Source organism: Neofelis nebulosa, chromosome 12 (assembly GCF_028018385.1).
Source record: "Neofelis nebulosa isolate mNeoNeb1 chromosome 12, mNeoNeb1.pri, whole genome shotgun sequence".
Classification (NCBI taxonomy): domain Eukaryota; kingdom Metazoa; phylum Chordata; class Mammalia; order Carnivora; family Felidae; genus Neofelis; species Neofelis nebulosa.
In genome coordinates, this window is record NC_080793.1 from 38,480,560 (window position 1) to 38,494,762 (window position 14,203).

The 14,203-nt window shown below is 51.2% G+C and overlaps 2 protein-coding genes and 1 long non-coding RNA gene across 3 annotated transcripts in view; 2 read left to right on the plus strand and 1 right to left on the minus strand.

Moving 5' to 3' along the window:
• Positions 1-3,158: 3,158 nt before the first annotated feature.
• ENHO (energy homeostasis associated) lies at positions 3,159-5,320 on the plus strand. Its single transcript, XM_058695080.1, has 2 exons — positions 3,159-3,513; positions 4,513-5,320. The coding sequence occupies exon 2, from the start codon at positions 4,674-4,676 to the stop codon at positions 4,902-4,904; it is 231 nt and encodes a 76-aa protein (XP_058551063.1). The 5' UTR covers positions 3,159-3,513; positions 4,513-4,673; the 3' UTR covers positions 4,905-5,320.
• A 57-nt stretch (positions 5,321-5,377) lies between these two features.
• The window catches only part of DNAI1 (dynein axonemal intermediate chain 1), a 60,080-nt gene continuing 51,254 nt past the window's right edge, over positions 5,378-14,203 (minus strand). Inside the window, exons 15-20 of the mRNA XM_058695053.1 lie at positions 14,061-14,148; positions 13,340-13,419; positions 11,765-11,913; positions 11,559-11,658; positions 8,728-8,913; positions 5,378-5,706 (exon numbers count right to left, since the gene is read on the minus strand). Coding sequence (XP_058551036.1) covers positions 5,608-5,706; positions 8,728-8,913; positions 11,559-11,658; positions 11,765-11,913; positions 13,340-13,419; positions 14,061-14,148 — 702 coding nt within the window. The 3' untranslated portion in view covers positions 5,378-5,607. The remainder of the gene's footprint in view (positions 5,707-8,727; positions 8,914-11,558; positions 11,659-11,764; positions 11,914-13,339; positions 13,420-14,060; positions 14,149-14,203) is intronic.
• Positions 5,674-9,132, plus strand: LOC131491756 (uncharacterized). The gene is made up of 2 exons (XR_009251630.1): positions 5,674-8,502; positions 8,862-9,132. It is a non-coding gene; the product is annotated as an uncharacterized LOC131491756 (long non-coding RNA).

The window sequence follows — 14,203 nt, forward strand, 5'->3', positions numbered from 1 at the left end:
CCTTATATTTATTTATTTATCTGTTTGTTTATTTATTTATTTTTGAGGCAGGGGGGCGAAGAGAGAGGGAAAGATCTCCTACCAACTAGAAGATCATGACCTGAGCCGTGATCAAGAGTCAGATGCTTAGCCAACTGAGCCGCCCTTACAGTGCTTTCCTTTTACTCCATTTTATTCTTTATTTCTTCCATCTCTAGATATCAGGAATTTGGGGGTTGGAGTTTTTTTTGGGGGGTTGGGGGTAATGGTTTAAAGGAGTTCAAAGGCAGTTCAAACAAAGGTAATGAGATTATTAGAAGCCATATTCACACCTTATAGAAAACTGACTGGAACATGAAGGGACAATACCCAGAGAACCTATATATGAAGAACAATGGTGCTATGATATAACCCCAGAAGCAGTAGCTGGATGTGTCATTGATCTGCTCTATACTAGAGAGGAGGTGAATTTACTGGCAGAAATATCATGGAATGGCTGGAATATGTAGGTGGGGACATTTTTGGAATCATACATATAAGAAAATGATGTGTGTGTGTGTTGGGCAAACAAGGGGTGGACTAGGGCAAACACCTGCCAGTCTGCATTCCGTCTTCTCCTAGGACCACCCCTCTGTCCCCCAATGCCATGTTAGGCAATCTGAGCCTCATCCATCTCTTGACCACAGTTGATTGGTCTAGAATTAAGCATCTAAGCTGAGCCAATCAGAGTACTTCCTGAGGAATTTGCAAACTGTAACCAAGAAAAAGAAACCAGTGTCTTGTTGAGTGCCTAGACGATAAGATTTTGAAGCTTTGTGACTGTCTGAAGTGATGTTTTTCACCATGTAGACCAGAAAAGCATTGAAAGCCAGTCTGGAGATGAGGATGATAGGGGCAGGGGAGAACAGAGGAGAGACTGGCACAAAGTAACAGATGAGAGGTGGAGAGAGAACCTAATGGCTTCTGTGACTATTAGTTCCAGTTGTTCCTGAGGCATTCCTGTCTTTAGGTTTCAGTATCTGATTATAAATGTTTTTTGTTTTTTTTGTTTTTGAACCAGGTCTTATTCTTCGGTGAGCTCGTCCACTTTTCTGATTTGACTACTACTCATTTTCTGATAACTCACAACATGTCTTGAGCCTGAACCCCAGACCTGCTTACCCAACTGTCTATGGGACATCTCAACTTGGGTGTCCAATTGGTACCTCAAATCTAGCATACCTAAAACAATTCATCATCCTCCATCTCCCCCCACACACACACCACCCCAACCCCTGTTGAAACTCACCCCTTTTCGTGTGTTTTCTATCTCAGTAAATGGCATCACAGTATCCCTAGTCACCGACCTGGGAGTTATCCCAGACTTTATTCTCCCTCTTACTCCTCATGTCCTGTAGGTCTAAGTCTCTAAGTCCTGCCAGTTGTAATTCCTAAATATCCTCATTGTTCTCTTTTTCTCTCCAATCTTCTTCCCCTACATCATTTCAGTCCTTTGTCATTACTCTTTGCCTTCACTGTCAAATGCCTTCAATCTCTCCTTCCACCCAGCAGCCCATATCATCCCTCTAATTTCTGGATATGATCACATTTACTCCTCTGCTCAAAAATTTTCAGTGGCTCCCCACTGTTTTCAGGATAAAATCCAAACTCCTGCAGCTGGGTCACAAATTCACTCACATGACAGATGTGCAATATAAGTCTCCTCTCTTTCCTAGAAGTAATTGATCTTGCTCACAATGCCCCCACCCTTGCTGGGTAACAGGGGCAAGGGAACTAAATCCATTCTGGTAAAGTCAGTAGGGTCTAAAAATTTATTTTAGACAGTCTCTAAGTAATTCAGTAAGTTTGGATGACTCAGTCTTTCAGATTACCTTACCCTTCCCTTACTGGTTTCCAAGATAGCATTTGGATTTATAGGGATCTCATGTGAATTTCACGGCATTGAAGAAAGGGGCCTCTTAGCTATATGGTCCTTGGAATTGTGTCAGTTGGTCTTTGCTGAGATGTGGCTGGTCCAGTATAAATGAATTGGTGAATTACAACCCTGAGCGGTAGCTATTACTAAAACAACTTTACAGATGAAGAAGCTGAGGCAAAAAGGAGTTAAGTAACTTGCTCCAGGTCACGAAGTTAGTTAAGTGGCAGAACCAGGAATCAACACCACCCTTATTCTGGAAGGCACTTCGATCTATGTCTAGAATTCCAGAGATAAATTAAAGCTGGATTGGGGAGCATTGAGAGTCTTCGTGGTATAGTTTTAGGATTGTGCTCATCCATGGAGAATATGTAGAGCAGGATGGAAAAAGGGTCCAGTTCAGAACACTTAGAAATCACTGGTGTATGAGGTGGGTAGGAAGGCCTACCTGACAGCTCCTGCCCAAGTTGATCTTCCTCTTAGGAGAGACTCTAGGATGGAGAGAGTCAGGAGCTTCTAGGATGGAGAGTCATGCCTGGTCCTATTCCCGCCATGGATGAGCGATCTCTCAGAGTACCGCATTCCTCTCTGTCCTAGGCTCTCCCACAGCGCAGCAAAGCACGAACCCCCGACCAACACTGGGTAGGAACTCAATAATATGTCCAAAGAACTTGTATTGGCAGAGCTGCTCACATCTCCTGGGGCCAGGGAATGTAAAGCCGCCTACAAACCCTCTAAAGTGGGGGTGCAGAGTCCACCCCCAGGTGGGAGTGGATGTGCAGAAGTCCAAGGGGCTTCCCAGATGAGGAGGTTCAATCTCCTCCCAGATGTGGGGGCCCAAGGCCTTCCTCCAGATGACCGCGGCAGAGGCAGATATGGAGGGGCAGTTTCCTCATGTATAAGGGGTACAGAGGCTTTTCTCAGATGTTGGATGTACAGCTCTTCCGGGTGTTGAAGGTGCAAGAAATTCCCAAAAGTAGGTGGGCTTCATCCCCGCCCCCTTCCCCCGGAGAGATCGAGACCAAGTAGTCCCTTCAGTCCTTCTCCCGCCCCCTCCCCACCCGGGCACAAGGGTTGAGCCAGTCCCCACCCCAGCGCGCGACCAATCGCCCAGGAGCCTGGCGCAGCCAGCCAATCGGGTGACAGCAGTGGCGCGGAGATGGCTCCGCCCTCCACAGGCCGCCGGCGCCGGCCTCTCAGGAAGCGAGGTTCTCCGCTGTTTTTGCTGCCTGCCGAGCCCAGTCGAGCCCAGCCGAACCCAGCCGAACCCAGCCGAACGTAGCCGAGCCTAGCCGAACTCCGCACCCGGGCCGCCGCCGCCGCCCGAGCGCCGCCGAGCGAGCTAGCGAGCCTCCGCGGCCGCGGAGGAGGCACCGCCCCTGGGGGAGGAGGTGCCAGCTCGCCGCAGACCGCCCGCGGCAGAGGCCGCCCCGGTCGCGCCGCGGCGGGAGCGGCCGGCGGAGGCTGCGCGGCCGAGGGGGAGGGCCGGGGGAGGTGACATCGCCCCTGCCCGCCTCCAGCCCCCCCCTCCCCTCCCGCAGGCTCCTGAGTCTCAGTCGGCGCCCAGCATCCCGCAGCCCCGGACCCTCCCGCGGGCGCGCACACCGGGCTCAACTCAGGTAAGGGGGCCCTCCCCCCATGGGCACGGGCCCCGAGAACTAGAGACAGAGATAAAGAGACCGAGACCCACATGGAGACGTAGCGGCACAGCCGGGGGGGGGGGGGGGTGGAGGAGAGACAGACACAAAGAGACACACGAGACTCACAACTACAGAGACAGACCCCACGGAGAAGGGGAGAGAGACACGTCCACGGGGACAGAGCGACACACAGCCGGGAGGAAAGACCGAGAGACACGAGACCCATACACACAGAGACGGATACAGAGATACACAGAGATAGCCTGGGCGAGAAAAGAGACACTCAGACACTCAGAGATGGAGACAGAGACAAATATAAAGAGAGCCACATAGCTGCACAAACATAGAGGTGGGTATACAGAGGCAGAGGCACACATCTAGGCAAGGGAACCTAAAGACAGATTAAGAGCCAGACACAGACATACACAACTGACCTGGAGAGACAGTCCCACAGAGAGGCACACCCCAGTATACAGCCTTGGATACACAGACCCACACATGCCTGCCAGGGCCTCCACAAAGTTCCCTCTGTCTGAGCTGGCACCTCTGGAGGTCTCCTGGGCTGGCTGGCTGGCTGGAGTCCTGAGAAGGGGGAGGCGCCCAGGCCACACCAACACTGGTCACAATCCCCATCCTTCAAGGCCTTGGGCTTCCTCATCTCATCCATTCTCACAGCACTTTTGAGGGCTGGAAGCTTGGTGGGCAGGGCCAGGCCATGCCCATTGGTTCTAAGGAGAATGAGATATAGGCTGTCTACTCTAGCTTCCCCACTGTGGCTACACCCCCATCCAGGTGCCCAGAGCCAAGCCTCAGGATGGGGGTGTTGGCTCTGTGGGTTATTTGGGCCTGCCGGGACCCAAAGTTTTCTGCCAGGGAAGCCAGAGATGTGGGACAGGATTCTCTTTTTTATCCCTCTCCTCCTAGGCCTCACCCTACCCCTTCCTCACCACCCTTTCCTCTGCTGTGTACCTGCCACAGGCTCAAGACTGCAGGTGGACATCTCCATTGCCCAGGAATCATTGAGTGTGTGGACAGAACAGCCTCTTGGGAAGGCCAGCTGTACTGGAGTCCTGCCTCGGCATGGGCCTTGCCATCGAGCCAGCCCCGTGGTCTGTGCTGGTCTGAGGGTGCTGCCTGTCATGGGGGCAGCCATCTCTCAGGGGGCCCTCATTGCCATCGTCTGCAACGGCCTTGTAGGCTTCTTGCTGCTGCTGCTCTGGGTCATTCTCTGCTGGGCCTGCCATTCCCGCTCTGCGGACATCGACTCCCTCTCTGAATCCAGTCCCAACTCCAGCCCTGGCCCGTGTCCTGAGAAGGCACCCCCACCCCAGAAGCCCAGCCATGAAGGCAGCTACCTGCTGCAGCCCTGAAGGCCCCTCACCTAGCCTGGAGTCTGGGACCTAAGTCTACCCCACCCAGAGCCTGGAATCAGGATCCCAGGGTCTAGCCAGCCTGGGGTCCAGAACCCAGAATCCAGCCTGTCTGGAGCTGGACCTAGCAGCCCAGAGTCTAGCCAGCCTTGCTCCAAGAGGGGCTCTGGTGGCCCTAGGTAGACAGGCCTGGGGTGGGGATCAATGAGTTGGTGCTAGGGCCAGGGCCACCTCGACTCTGCTCCATACTGAGGGCCACGGGTTGGGTCCACCTCTCCCTAGGCCAATCGCCTCCAGGCCCTTGAGGTTGGGGAAGCAAACTGGAATCCATGGCAATAATGGGAGGGTGTCCAGGCTGGGCCCCTCCTTGGGTCCTCCCACTGTTTGCTGGATAATAAATGGAACTATGGCTCTAACCTGAGATTCCCTCCTCTTCCTGGGGACTCTGTGGTAGAAAAATTAAAGGTGTGGGGTGAGTTTCCAGACACAGGTTTATTTGTGTAAAGTAGGATGCGATAATGGTTGAGGGCTGAGTCCTGGGGTGAGGTGCTGGGACCAGGGCTGAAGGAGATGCTAAGGGTAGATACTGGGACCTGATCAGGGGTTGGGTCACATACTTGGTGCTAAGGCTGGGCTTAGGTACCAGGGTCGGGGTTTACAAGTACTGGGTTCAAGAAATGGGACAGGGATTGAGACCAGGCCCTCAGGTCTTTGTTTTCACTTCCCTCACCAGGTTCAGCAGTTTATCCAATTTTGCGATCTCCACAGCTGGACCCTTCTGTACCTCCTGCCCCTTCTTTTCCTGGAGTGGGGGGAGTACATGTGGGGGAGGAATGGTGAGGGGTGGGCCACGTTTCTCTGGGTCCCACTTCTGGCTCCTTTGCCCAGCCTGCCCCAGCTTTGTCCCACCACTTTTCTACCCAGTTAGATACTGGATCCCCGCCTCTCCCCACTCCCACAGGGTCCTTCCCCAACTCAGGTTAGGAGACATGGGCTCAGCTGGGGCCCTCAAGAATCTAGGTGTGGCTCTGAATCTAAGATCAACAAAGGGTCTTGATGCTGGGAGAAGGTTTCCACCCACTGACCCTCCCAGGAACTAGCCATTCAGGCTAGGGAGGGCTGTAGCTCTGGGGAGAGGTGAGGGCTCTGACTATTGGGACCACCCTTCCACAGGAGTGTCCCTGGCTGAGTCCTAACAAGGAACTAAAAGATGGGTGTTTGCTGAGGGAGAGAGGTGTGGACAAAGCCACAGATGCCCTCACCTAGTTCCAAAACTTTCAGATCAGGTTTGGAGTGGAGTGACATTTGGGGCCAGGTCTGCTGTGTCAGACATATCCAGGGTGGAGGAGGTTGTCAAGAGACCCAGGAGGGCAAATGAGATATCCCATGTGATTCCAGATGTCATTAGGTGCGACTGTTCCTCAGAAGAGCAGATCCTAAATTTATGACCCCTCACCCCGGTCCACAGGGCACTCTAATGCCCTGAGAAAAAGAGAATTGGGAAACTGGGGTATGTGTAACTCACAGGCCCCAAGAGCTCTATGGCAGACCAGCACTAGTTCCATACTCCCTTCTGTTCAGGCAGCAGGATATGGGCTAGGCTGGGGCAGCTGCCATTTCCTACCTTCCCTCTGTTCCTGAGCCCCCTCCCCTGCCTTCTCAGCCACCTGTGCCCACTGCTCATTGGCACCTGCTCCAGCCTTGCCTGCTGAGGGCCCAGCCTAGGTTTGGCCTGGGCTGCGAGGAGGGGAGAGAGTACATGGCCAGCAAGCCCCTTCCTGGCCCCATCCGGGCCGCTGACACCACGCAGATCTTAGATTTCCTCCTGGTGTGATTGCTGCACCTGCTCCGAAATCTGTCTCCCTCTCCCCTTGTGGCCCAGTGTCTTTGCCACTGCCCAGTTCACCTCTACACTCTCTAGGCAGAGGATAAAGATGTCTTTTTCTCTAACTACTCTCCCTCCCAAATCAAGTTAGTGCTCTCTTCTTGGCTTCACCCCATCCCCTAGGAATTTCGGGACGTGGCTTTTAGTTTCAGCTTTGTCATTAATTCCCTATATGACTTTGGGCAAGTCCCTTGCCTTTCTGGGCTTCTGTTTCCCATCTATATGGTAGTTAGGGAAAGATAGTCTTTGACCTCTGGCAAGTTGTGCTCTGACACCAATTAGGGGAAGCTTCATGGGTCAGGAAGTTGGGCCTCTGTGGCCAAGCCCTCCTGAGAAGGGCAGGGAGACTGAAGCCCGAAGAGGGGCGGGGGGCGGGGTAGGGATGCCAGAAGACTTTCTTTTGCACAAATCACTTGACTACTGATAGGATCAGATGACGGTTTCACAGGAACCTCTAATCCACTGAAGTACTAGCCCTCAGCTGTGTCACCTGCTCAGGTCCTCCGTTCCCCGGGCATCTATTTCCTCAGGTCTTCAGAGATATAGGTCGCCGGATATACAGAGCCCAGCTCCCTTAGCTATGACTGACCCTTGCTCTGAGAGGAGTTGGGACTAGGGGAGATCCTTGCCTCCCTGGGTCAGAGTGGGCAGCGCAGCCCTCCCCACCCCCAGATCTACCATCCTCATGGTGTGATGGTTGTACCCTTGTCTCTCACTGGGCTGTCCAGCTCTGCCAGCTCAAGCTTCAGTCTCTCTCCTCACTAAATTAAGATCAGATTTTATCTGTTCCTTCCCTCCTCCTTGAGGCCAACTAGCTGGGCTCAGCAAAGAGCTTCAGACCATGCCCAACTCCTCCATCCCATCCCACCCCACCCCATTCCCAGCCCACCACAGCCTCTAGGCCCCAGCTGCAGGCGCTTAGCAGCCTTCTGAGTATTTATAGCCAAGTCCACCCCCTCCCCCAGCTGGCTACAATTACAGGCCCGGCCAAACTCCCAGTCCTTGCCTTCTGGTCATTGTGCGGAATAGATGAGGCAGGTACCAGAGGTACGTTGCGGAAGCCCCTGCCTTGGTAAGGGTGCAAGGAGGCAGGTATCGGTAGTTGAAAGAGGCCTGCCCTTGCCTCAAACTGCAAATAAATGCCCCATATTGCAACCAAGAGGTGTATTCATCAGGGCAACTTGGTCCAGCCCTGGCCCAGCTCTGATCCTGGCCTAGAACCCGGCAGAAAACAAATTCCATATCCTGTCTTAGCACCCAAATGGGCAGGACTGGGCTCTGGGTCATTGGGCTCTGGATTCTAAGGCCTGGACTCTTACATCTGAATCAGGACTCTGAGATCTAGACTTTGAGGTCCTGGCTCTAGGTTTCATGGCCTGTTTTCAGGGCCTTTGGGCTCTGGGCACCGTCTCCAGATCAGGACAGATCTCAGAAAGGAACCAGAACTCAAAAGGAGGGCTGCCTAGCTGCTGACCTAGTTACCCTCTTTTCCTTTTTACCTTTTTCCCTGTGTGGACCCGCAGCTCCCAGCTCAGGGACCACTGGAGCTGAGGCCCTTTAAGCCCAGCCAATGACTAAGTGACTAAGCTCCAAGCCCCCTGCCTGGATAACCTGGTCTACACCAAATAAGCTGATGATGTCCACGTGCTTCCCCAGGCTTTGGACCCAGATAGTCACCTGCTTACTGGATGTCTCTACGTGGGAGCCCCCCAGGTAACTTAGATTCAGCATTTCAAAACTGATCTCATTGTCTCTCCACAAACCTACCTCTTTTGTGCTCCTTATTTGGGCAATGACGCCACCCTTACCCTGCATTTCCCAAGCCAGAAACAGGGACAGGGGGAGGGGGGTCACCTCCTGGCTCCTCCCCTTTTTCTCAACCCCCCCCATCTTGGAAACTTTATTTCTTACAGTAGCCCATACTACCCAAGACTGTACCTTTGGCATCTTGCGCAAGTTGGGTGAGAGCTTGAGGCAAGTGACGTGCCCACGGTCATCACCCACAATGATGATAGGGTGGATGGGATTGAACTGCACGTGGGTGATCTTGTTCTTCTTTTTGGCCACCACAGGCTGGTTGCAGATGGCCTCATACTTGTTGATGGACAAGTCAAACACATGAGTCTGTGGAGAGGTGGGTGTCAGCATACTCAAGGATAATGGGGACCCTGTCCCCCACTTCAGAAGAACTAGCACATGAGTTTTCTGGGGAAACACATCAGAAGTCTAGCACACTGGAGCTGGAGACAGTGGGAGAGGGAATTTGTGTCTCTGATTACATTTTCCTGTGGTTGAGGGAATGAGAATAAAAAGCTTAGAAAATTTATGCAGAATTAACAATAATGGCAGCTACCATTTGTTGAACACTTACTATGTACCAGACTTTGCAGGATCATGTTACATAGTTGTACACCTAATAATCCTCACAGCCACTCTATAGGGTAGGTCCTGTTATTATCCCCATTTTATAAATGAGGAGATAGAGGCCCTTAAGGCTAACTTGCTAGTAAGTGGCAGAGCCAGGGTTTATATCATATGCGAGGGTTTAACATATGTGAGGTGCTCAGACTGCACTTGTCATATAAGTGCTCAACAAATATTTGATCTTATTTTTACCATTCCCTAAGTCCAGACCATTAGTAACTCTTGCCTGGACAACTGTGGCAGTTTCCTAATGGGTCTCTCTGCTTCCGCTCTTGCCCCTCTACAATCCATGCTCCAGGCAGCCTCTCAACTTACCTTTATTATTATTATTTTTTTTTTTATTTTAAATTTTTTTTAATGTTTTTTATTTATTTTTGGGACAGAGAGAGACAGAGCATGAACGGGCGGGAGAGGGGCAGAGAGAGAGGGAGACACAGATTCGGAAACAGGCTCCAGGCTCCGAGCCATCAGCCCAGAGCCTGACGCGGGGCTCGAACTCACGGACCGCGAGATCGTGACCTGGCTGAAGTCGGACGCTTAACCGACTGCGCCACCCAGGCGCCCCTCAACTTACCTTTAAAAAATCTAAAATCTTCCAATAGTTTCCCTTGGCAGTATATATACAATCCAAATTCCTGACTCCAGATTCTCTGCTCTCCACTCTCACTTCCTGCTCTCTCCTTTGCTTCCTAGACCCAGCCATATTTGCCTGCTTGTTCCTTAAACACCTTCAAGCTCATTCTCACCTCAGGGCATTTGCACTAGCTATTCCCGCCATCTGGAATGCTTCTCTCTGGCTTCACATGGGGCCGGCTCTTATCATTCAGCTCTCAGCTTGAATGTTACCATTTGAAGAAGCTTTCCTTGACGATTCTAAGAGACCAGTCCTTTTCTTTACATCACTCCCTTTCTCTCTCTCTCTCTTTTTAAAATTTTCTTCAAGTAATGACTTATTTTTATTAAGTTTGTTTATTTTGAGAGGGGGAGAGAAAGAGAATGCCAAGCAGGCTCTGCACTGTCATTGTGGAGTCTGACGTGGGGCTTGAACTCATGAACTGTGAGATCATGACCTGAGCCAAAACCAAGAGTTGAGTGCTTAATGGACTGAGCCACCCAGGTGCCCCTTTTCTCTCTCCTTTAAAAAAATATAACTTTATTGAGATATAATTCACATACAAAAACATTTACCCACTTCAAGTGTACAATTCTTGGTTTTTAGTATATTTACAGTTATGGAACCATCACCACAACCAATTTTAGAACATTTTCATCACCCCAAAAGAACCTTTGTACCATTAGCAGTCACTTTCTGTTTTCTCCCACACCCCCAGCCCTAGGCAACCACAAATCTACTTTCTGGCTCTATAGCTTTTTCTAGACCTATATAAATGGAATCCTACAAGTGTGTGGTTGTGACTGACTTCTTACACTAAACACGTTTTCAAGTTCATCCATGTTGTAGCATGTATCCAATACTTCATTCCTTGTTATTGCTGAATAATAATCTTTTTGATATACCATATTTTGTTTATCCATTCATCAATTGATGGATGTTTGGATTGTTCCACTCTTTGGCTACTATGAATACTGCTATGAACACTGTGTACACACATACGCCTCTTTTAATCCCTGCCTAGCACTTAACACTATTTTTGTTGTTGCTTTTTTTCTCTGTCCCTTCACAAGAATGTGAGCTCTTAGAACGATAGGGACCTGAATTGCCTGGTGCTGGGCCCTTAGTAAAATTCTGTTCAGCAAATAGATGACTGATTGACTTTAGGGTGATGCCTTAAACTATAGTCTTTCCTTGAGTAGTTGCCTGTGAGTTTATATCAAAGTCCATAAGGAAAAATGGATTTGTATCCAAGAATTTTCTCAAAAAATGTTTGTTTCTGAGCTTTTACCAATTCTCAGTGTTACACAGACCTCTCTCATCTCCCCTTCTCAGACTCAGCTTGCACACTCTCAGGGATGAGGAATTTGCTACCTTTTAGACATTATTTCAATCACAGATAAACTCTGGCTCAGAAGTTTCCCTTACATCAAGGTTGTCCCTGCCATTCTGTAGCTCCCTCCCCAGGGCCTTCAGAGAAGATAACTGCTCCTCATGGCATCTTATCCCCCAGAGTGTTCTCTCCTTTAAGATGAACAGCACCATTTTCTCCTTGAGGCCTCATGGGGTGAATGATTCTTTTTTTGATAGGGCTCTGGGTTGCCTAACCCTTGAGAATACAGAATCCTTATGTCCCACCTTCCCCTACCTGAGCAGGGTACTCTGTGGGATAAGAGGGAGCCCCTGAGATACTTCATCCTATCTCTAGTAGAGGGTTGGCCGGGGCACTCACCTTCCCATTGGTGGTAACCGCTGCAAACACAGTAGAAGAGTATGGTGCCCAGGCCACATCGCCCACAGCTGAATTTAGATCATAGATGAACATTGGGGTCCTGCAGTGGTGGAGGGGTAGAAAGTTTGCCATACAGAGGGCTCATGGTGCTAGAGCCCCGGTGGCCCCAGCCCACAGTGCGGCCTGAGGGAAGGCATGTGTCTCACTTGATGGTGTGGTCCCAGATCTTCACTGTCCAGTCGGAGCTGCAGGACATGAAGACCTTGGTGTGGTATGGGTTCCAGGACACAGCATCCACTGCCATGTTGTGGGCATCATAGGTGTCAAGGAATTTGCTGGAGTAGGATTTAGAGCACTGGGGCAAGGGTGAGGGTGGTGGGGGGGTCAGGAATGAGAGAGAGGTCAGCAGCCACCACACTTCCCTGGGTGCCCTGGAGGGTCAGAACCTAAGACTCCTCTTCTGTCCCCACATTATTGTCACCGCTGAAATGGGACTAAGCTACTGGCTGCTCTTCTCTGTGCCCTCAACACTAGAGAGAAAGGAGCGGGGGCACCTGGGTGGCTCAGTCGGTTAAGCTGCCGACTTCGGCTCAGGCCATCATCTCGCGGTCCGTGAGTTTGAGCCCCGTGTCGGGCTCTGTGCTGACAGCTCAGAGCTTGGAGTCTGTTTCATATTCTGTGTCTCCCTCTCTCTGACCCTCCCCCATTCATGCTATGTCTGTCTCTGTCTCAAAAATAAATAAACGTTAAAAAAAGAAATTAAAAAAAAAAAAGAAAGAAAGAAAGAAAGGAGGGGCTTAATGGGCTGGGGGTTTGGTGGGTAGGGAGTTTTCCTGGAGGGTGAGAGACAGTGCTGTAGTCTGCCCAGAGGATTCCAGGCCAAGTAGAAAAGGCCTTCTCTCTGGGAACCAAGGCCAAGCAAGCCTGGGGGCCCTGGGTGATGTGTGCCTTAGCCTTTGTCCAGGCCAAGGCCTGAGTCCACTCACAGCCTATAGAATCCTCACAATAGTGATAAACATTCCACCTTGCCCAGGTAAGAGCAGGTGCAGAGCCAGAAGCAAGTCCCAACTCATGACTTCCCATTGGGTTTCTTGCCCAGACCATCATGCCCTTCCCTCTCTCCCTCCAGGAGATAGTGTGACTGACTAGTCTCTTCCCTTCTGCCTCTCCCACGCTGCCATAGGGAGGGGTGTACAGGGGGGTGGGGACCTCTTTTGCATTCAGACCAGCTCCTGCTGGGCCTTAGGGGCTCCCGGGAGGCTGCCTGTAATTAACATTCTGAGTTTTTGAGCCTAAGAAAAGCTTGCAGCAGAGCTATTTCTGGATGGATGGAGGTTCAGAAGGATGTTCACCTACTAACACTGAGACCTTGCAGAAACTGGCCTTGAAGTTCCATCCTACTGGCTGAGACACCCAGGATTCAGAGATTAATTTTCTTGTTACCTGGCTTTCAAAGCTCAGCTGAAGTTCTCATCTCTTCCAGGAAGTCTTCTCAGAATGTTCCAACTCCCCCCCAACACCCACTCCTACTTCTACTTCCTCTACTCCTAGGAAGGGAGGGAGGGCCCAGAGGGAAATGTGCCAGACTGGGCTAAAGTCACCGTCTAGATTTTCATCCTCTTTCCTGCAGTCATCCACTCTTCCTGCCACTGAAACAAGTCAAGAAATACCTTCTCTTCTCCCAAGAAGCTTCCTAGAACTGGTCAAACCCTAAGATCTGTCAGAATAGGGTCTGTTGAGAAGGATAAACTCTCGTGGTTCTCAGGTCAGTGCTGCCTCACCTTGTAGATTTTTCCTTCCTCTGTGCCCACTAGGAACATATAATCGATCTCTTTGTGGAAGTCAAAGGCGGTGCCACAGCCTTGGGAGAAGAGGTACAGCAGTGTTAGACTGGTTCTGGGAGGGAGGCTCCCAGCACCTCCTTTACCCAGCAGACCCCTGTGACAGCCAGAGCTCTGGCTCTTGCAGGCTCTTGCAGGGGCTGGGGCTAGGCAAGCAAACAGAAACCGGCCGCCTGGCCTGCTGCTTGTCCCAGGCAGTTGGGACTGCAAACGGCCAGTGCTTCTGCAGACAGGATGGGGCCTGGGTAAACAAGGAAGGAATTGATTTAAACAGGGTCAGGGTCAGGGTAAACAGGGACAGGGTCTGCAAACAGGGACATGGTCTATGCAAACAGGGATATACTCTGCATAAACAGGGTAGGAATTGAGTAAACAGGGACAGGATCTGGGTAAACAGGGGCCTGATCTGCATAAACAGGACTGGATCTGCATAACAGCACCTGATCTGCATAAACAGGAACAGGGTCTGCAAACTGGGATGGGACCTGCATAAACAGAGAGGGTCTGCAAACAGCCAAGCACTGGGAGGACAGGGCCAGGCTTCCATCCAGCAAAAGTGGAGGAGGGATTGCTCGGTAAAGGGGGAGGGCTACCATCTCTGACCCTCATGAGGCCTGAGTGAGGTGGCCGGGCCTGGGTGTGAGTGGGTTGGGGATCTTACCCACTGTGTGTAGCTGCAACCCATCGAGACCACCCGTGGTACCGCCCTCCACTTTCAGTTTGATGACATCTGTGTGAACCAGTTCGCTCTGCAGTCACAAGGGATGGGGGAGGGTACATGGGTGGGGCCACATCAGCAGGGTT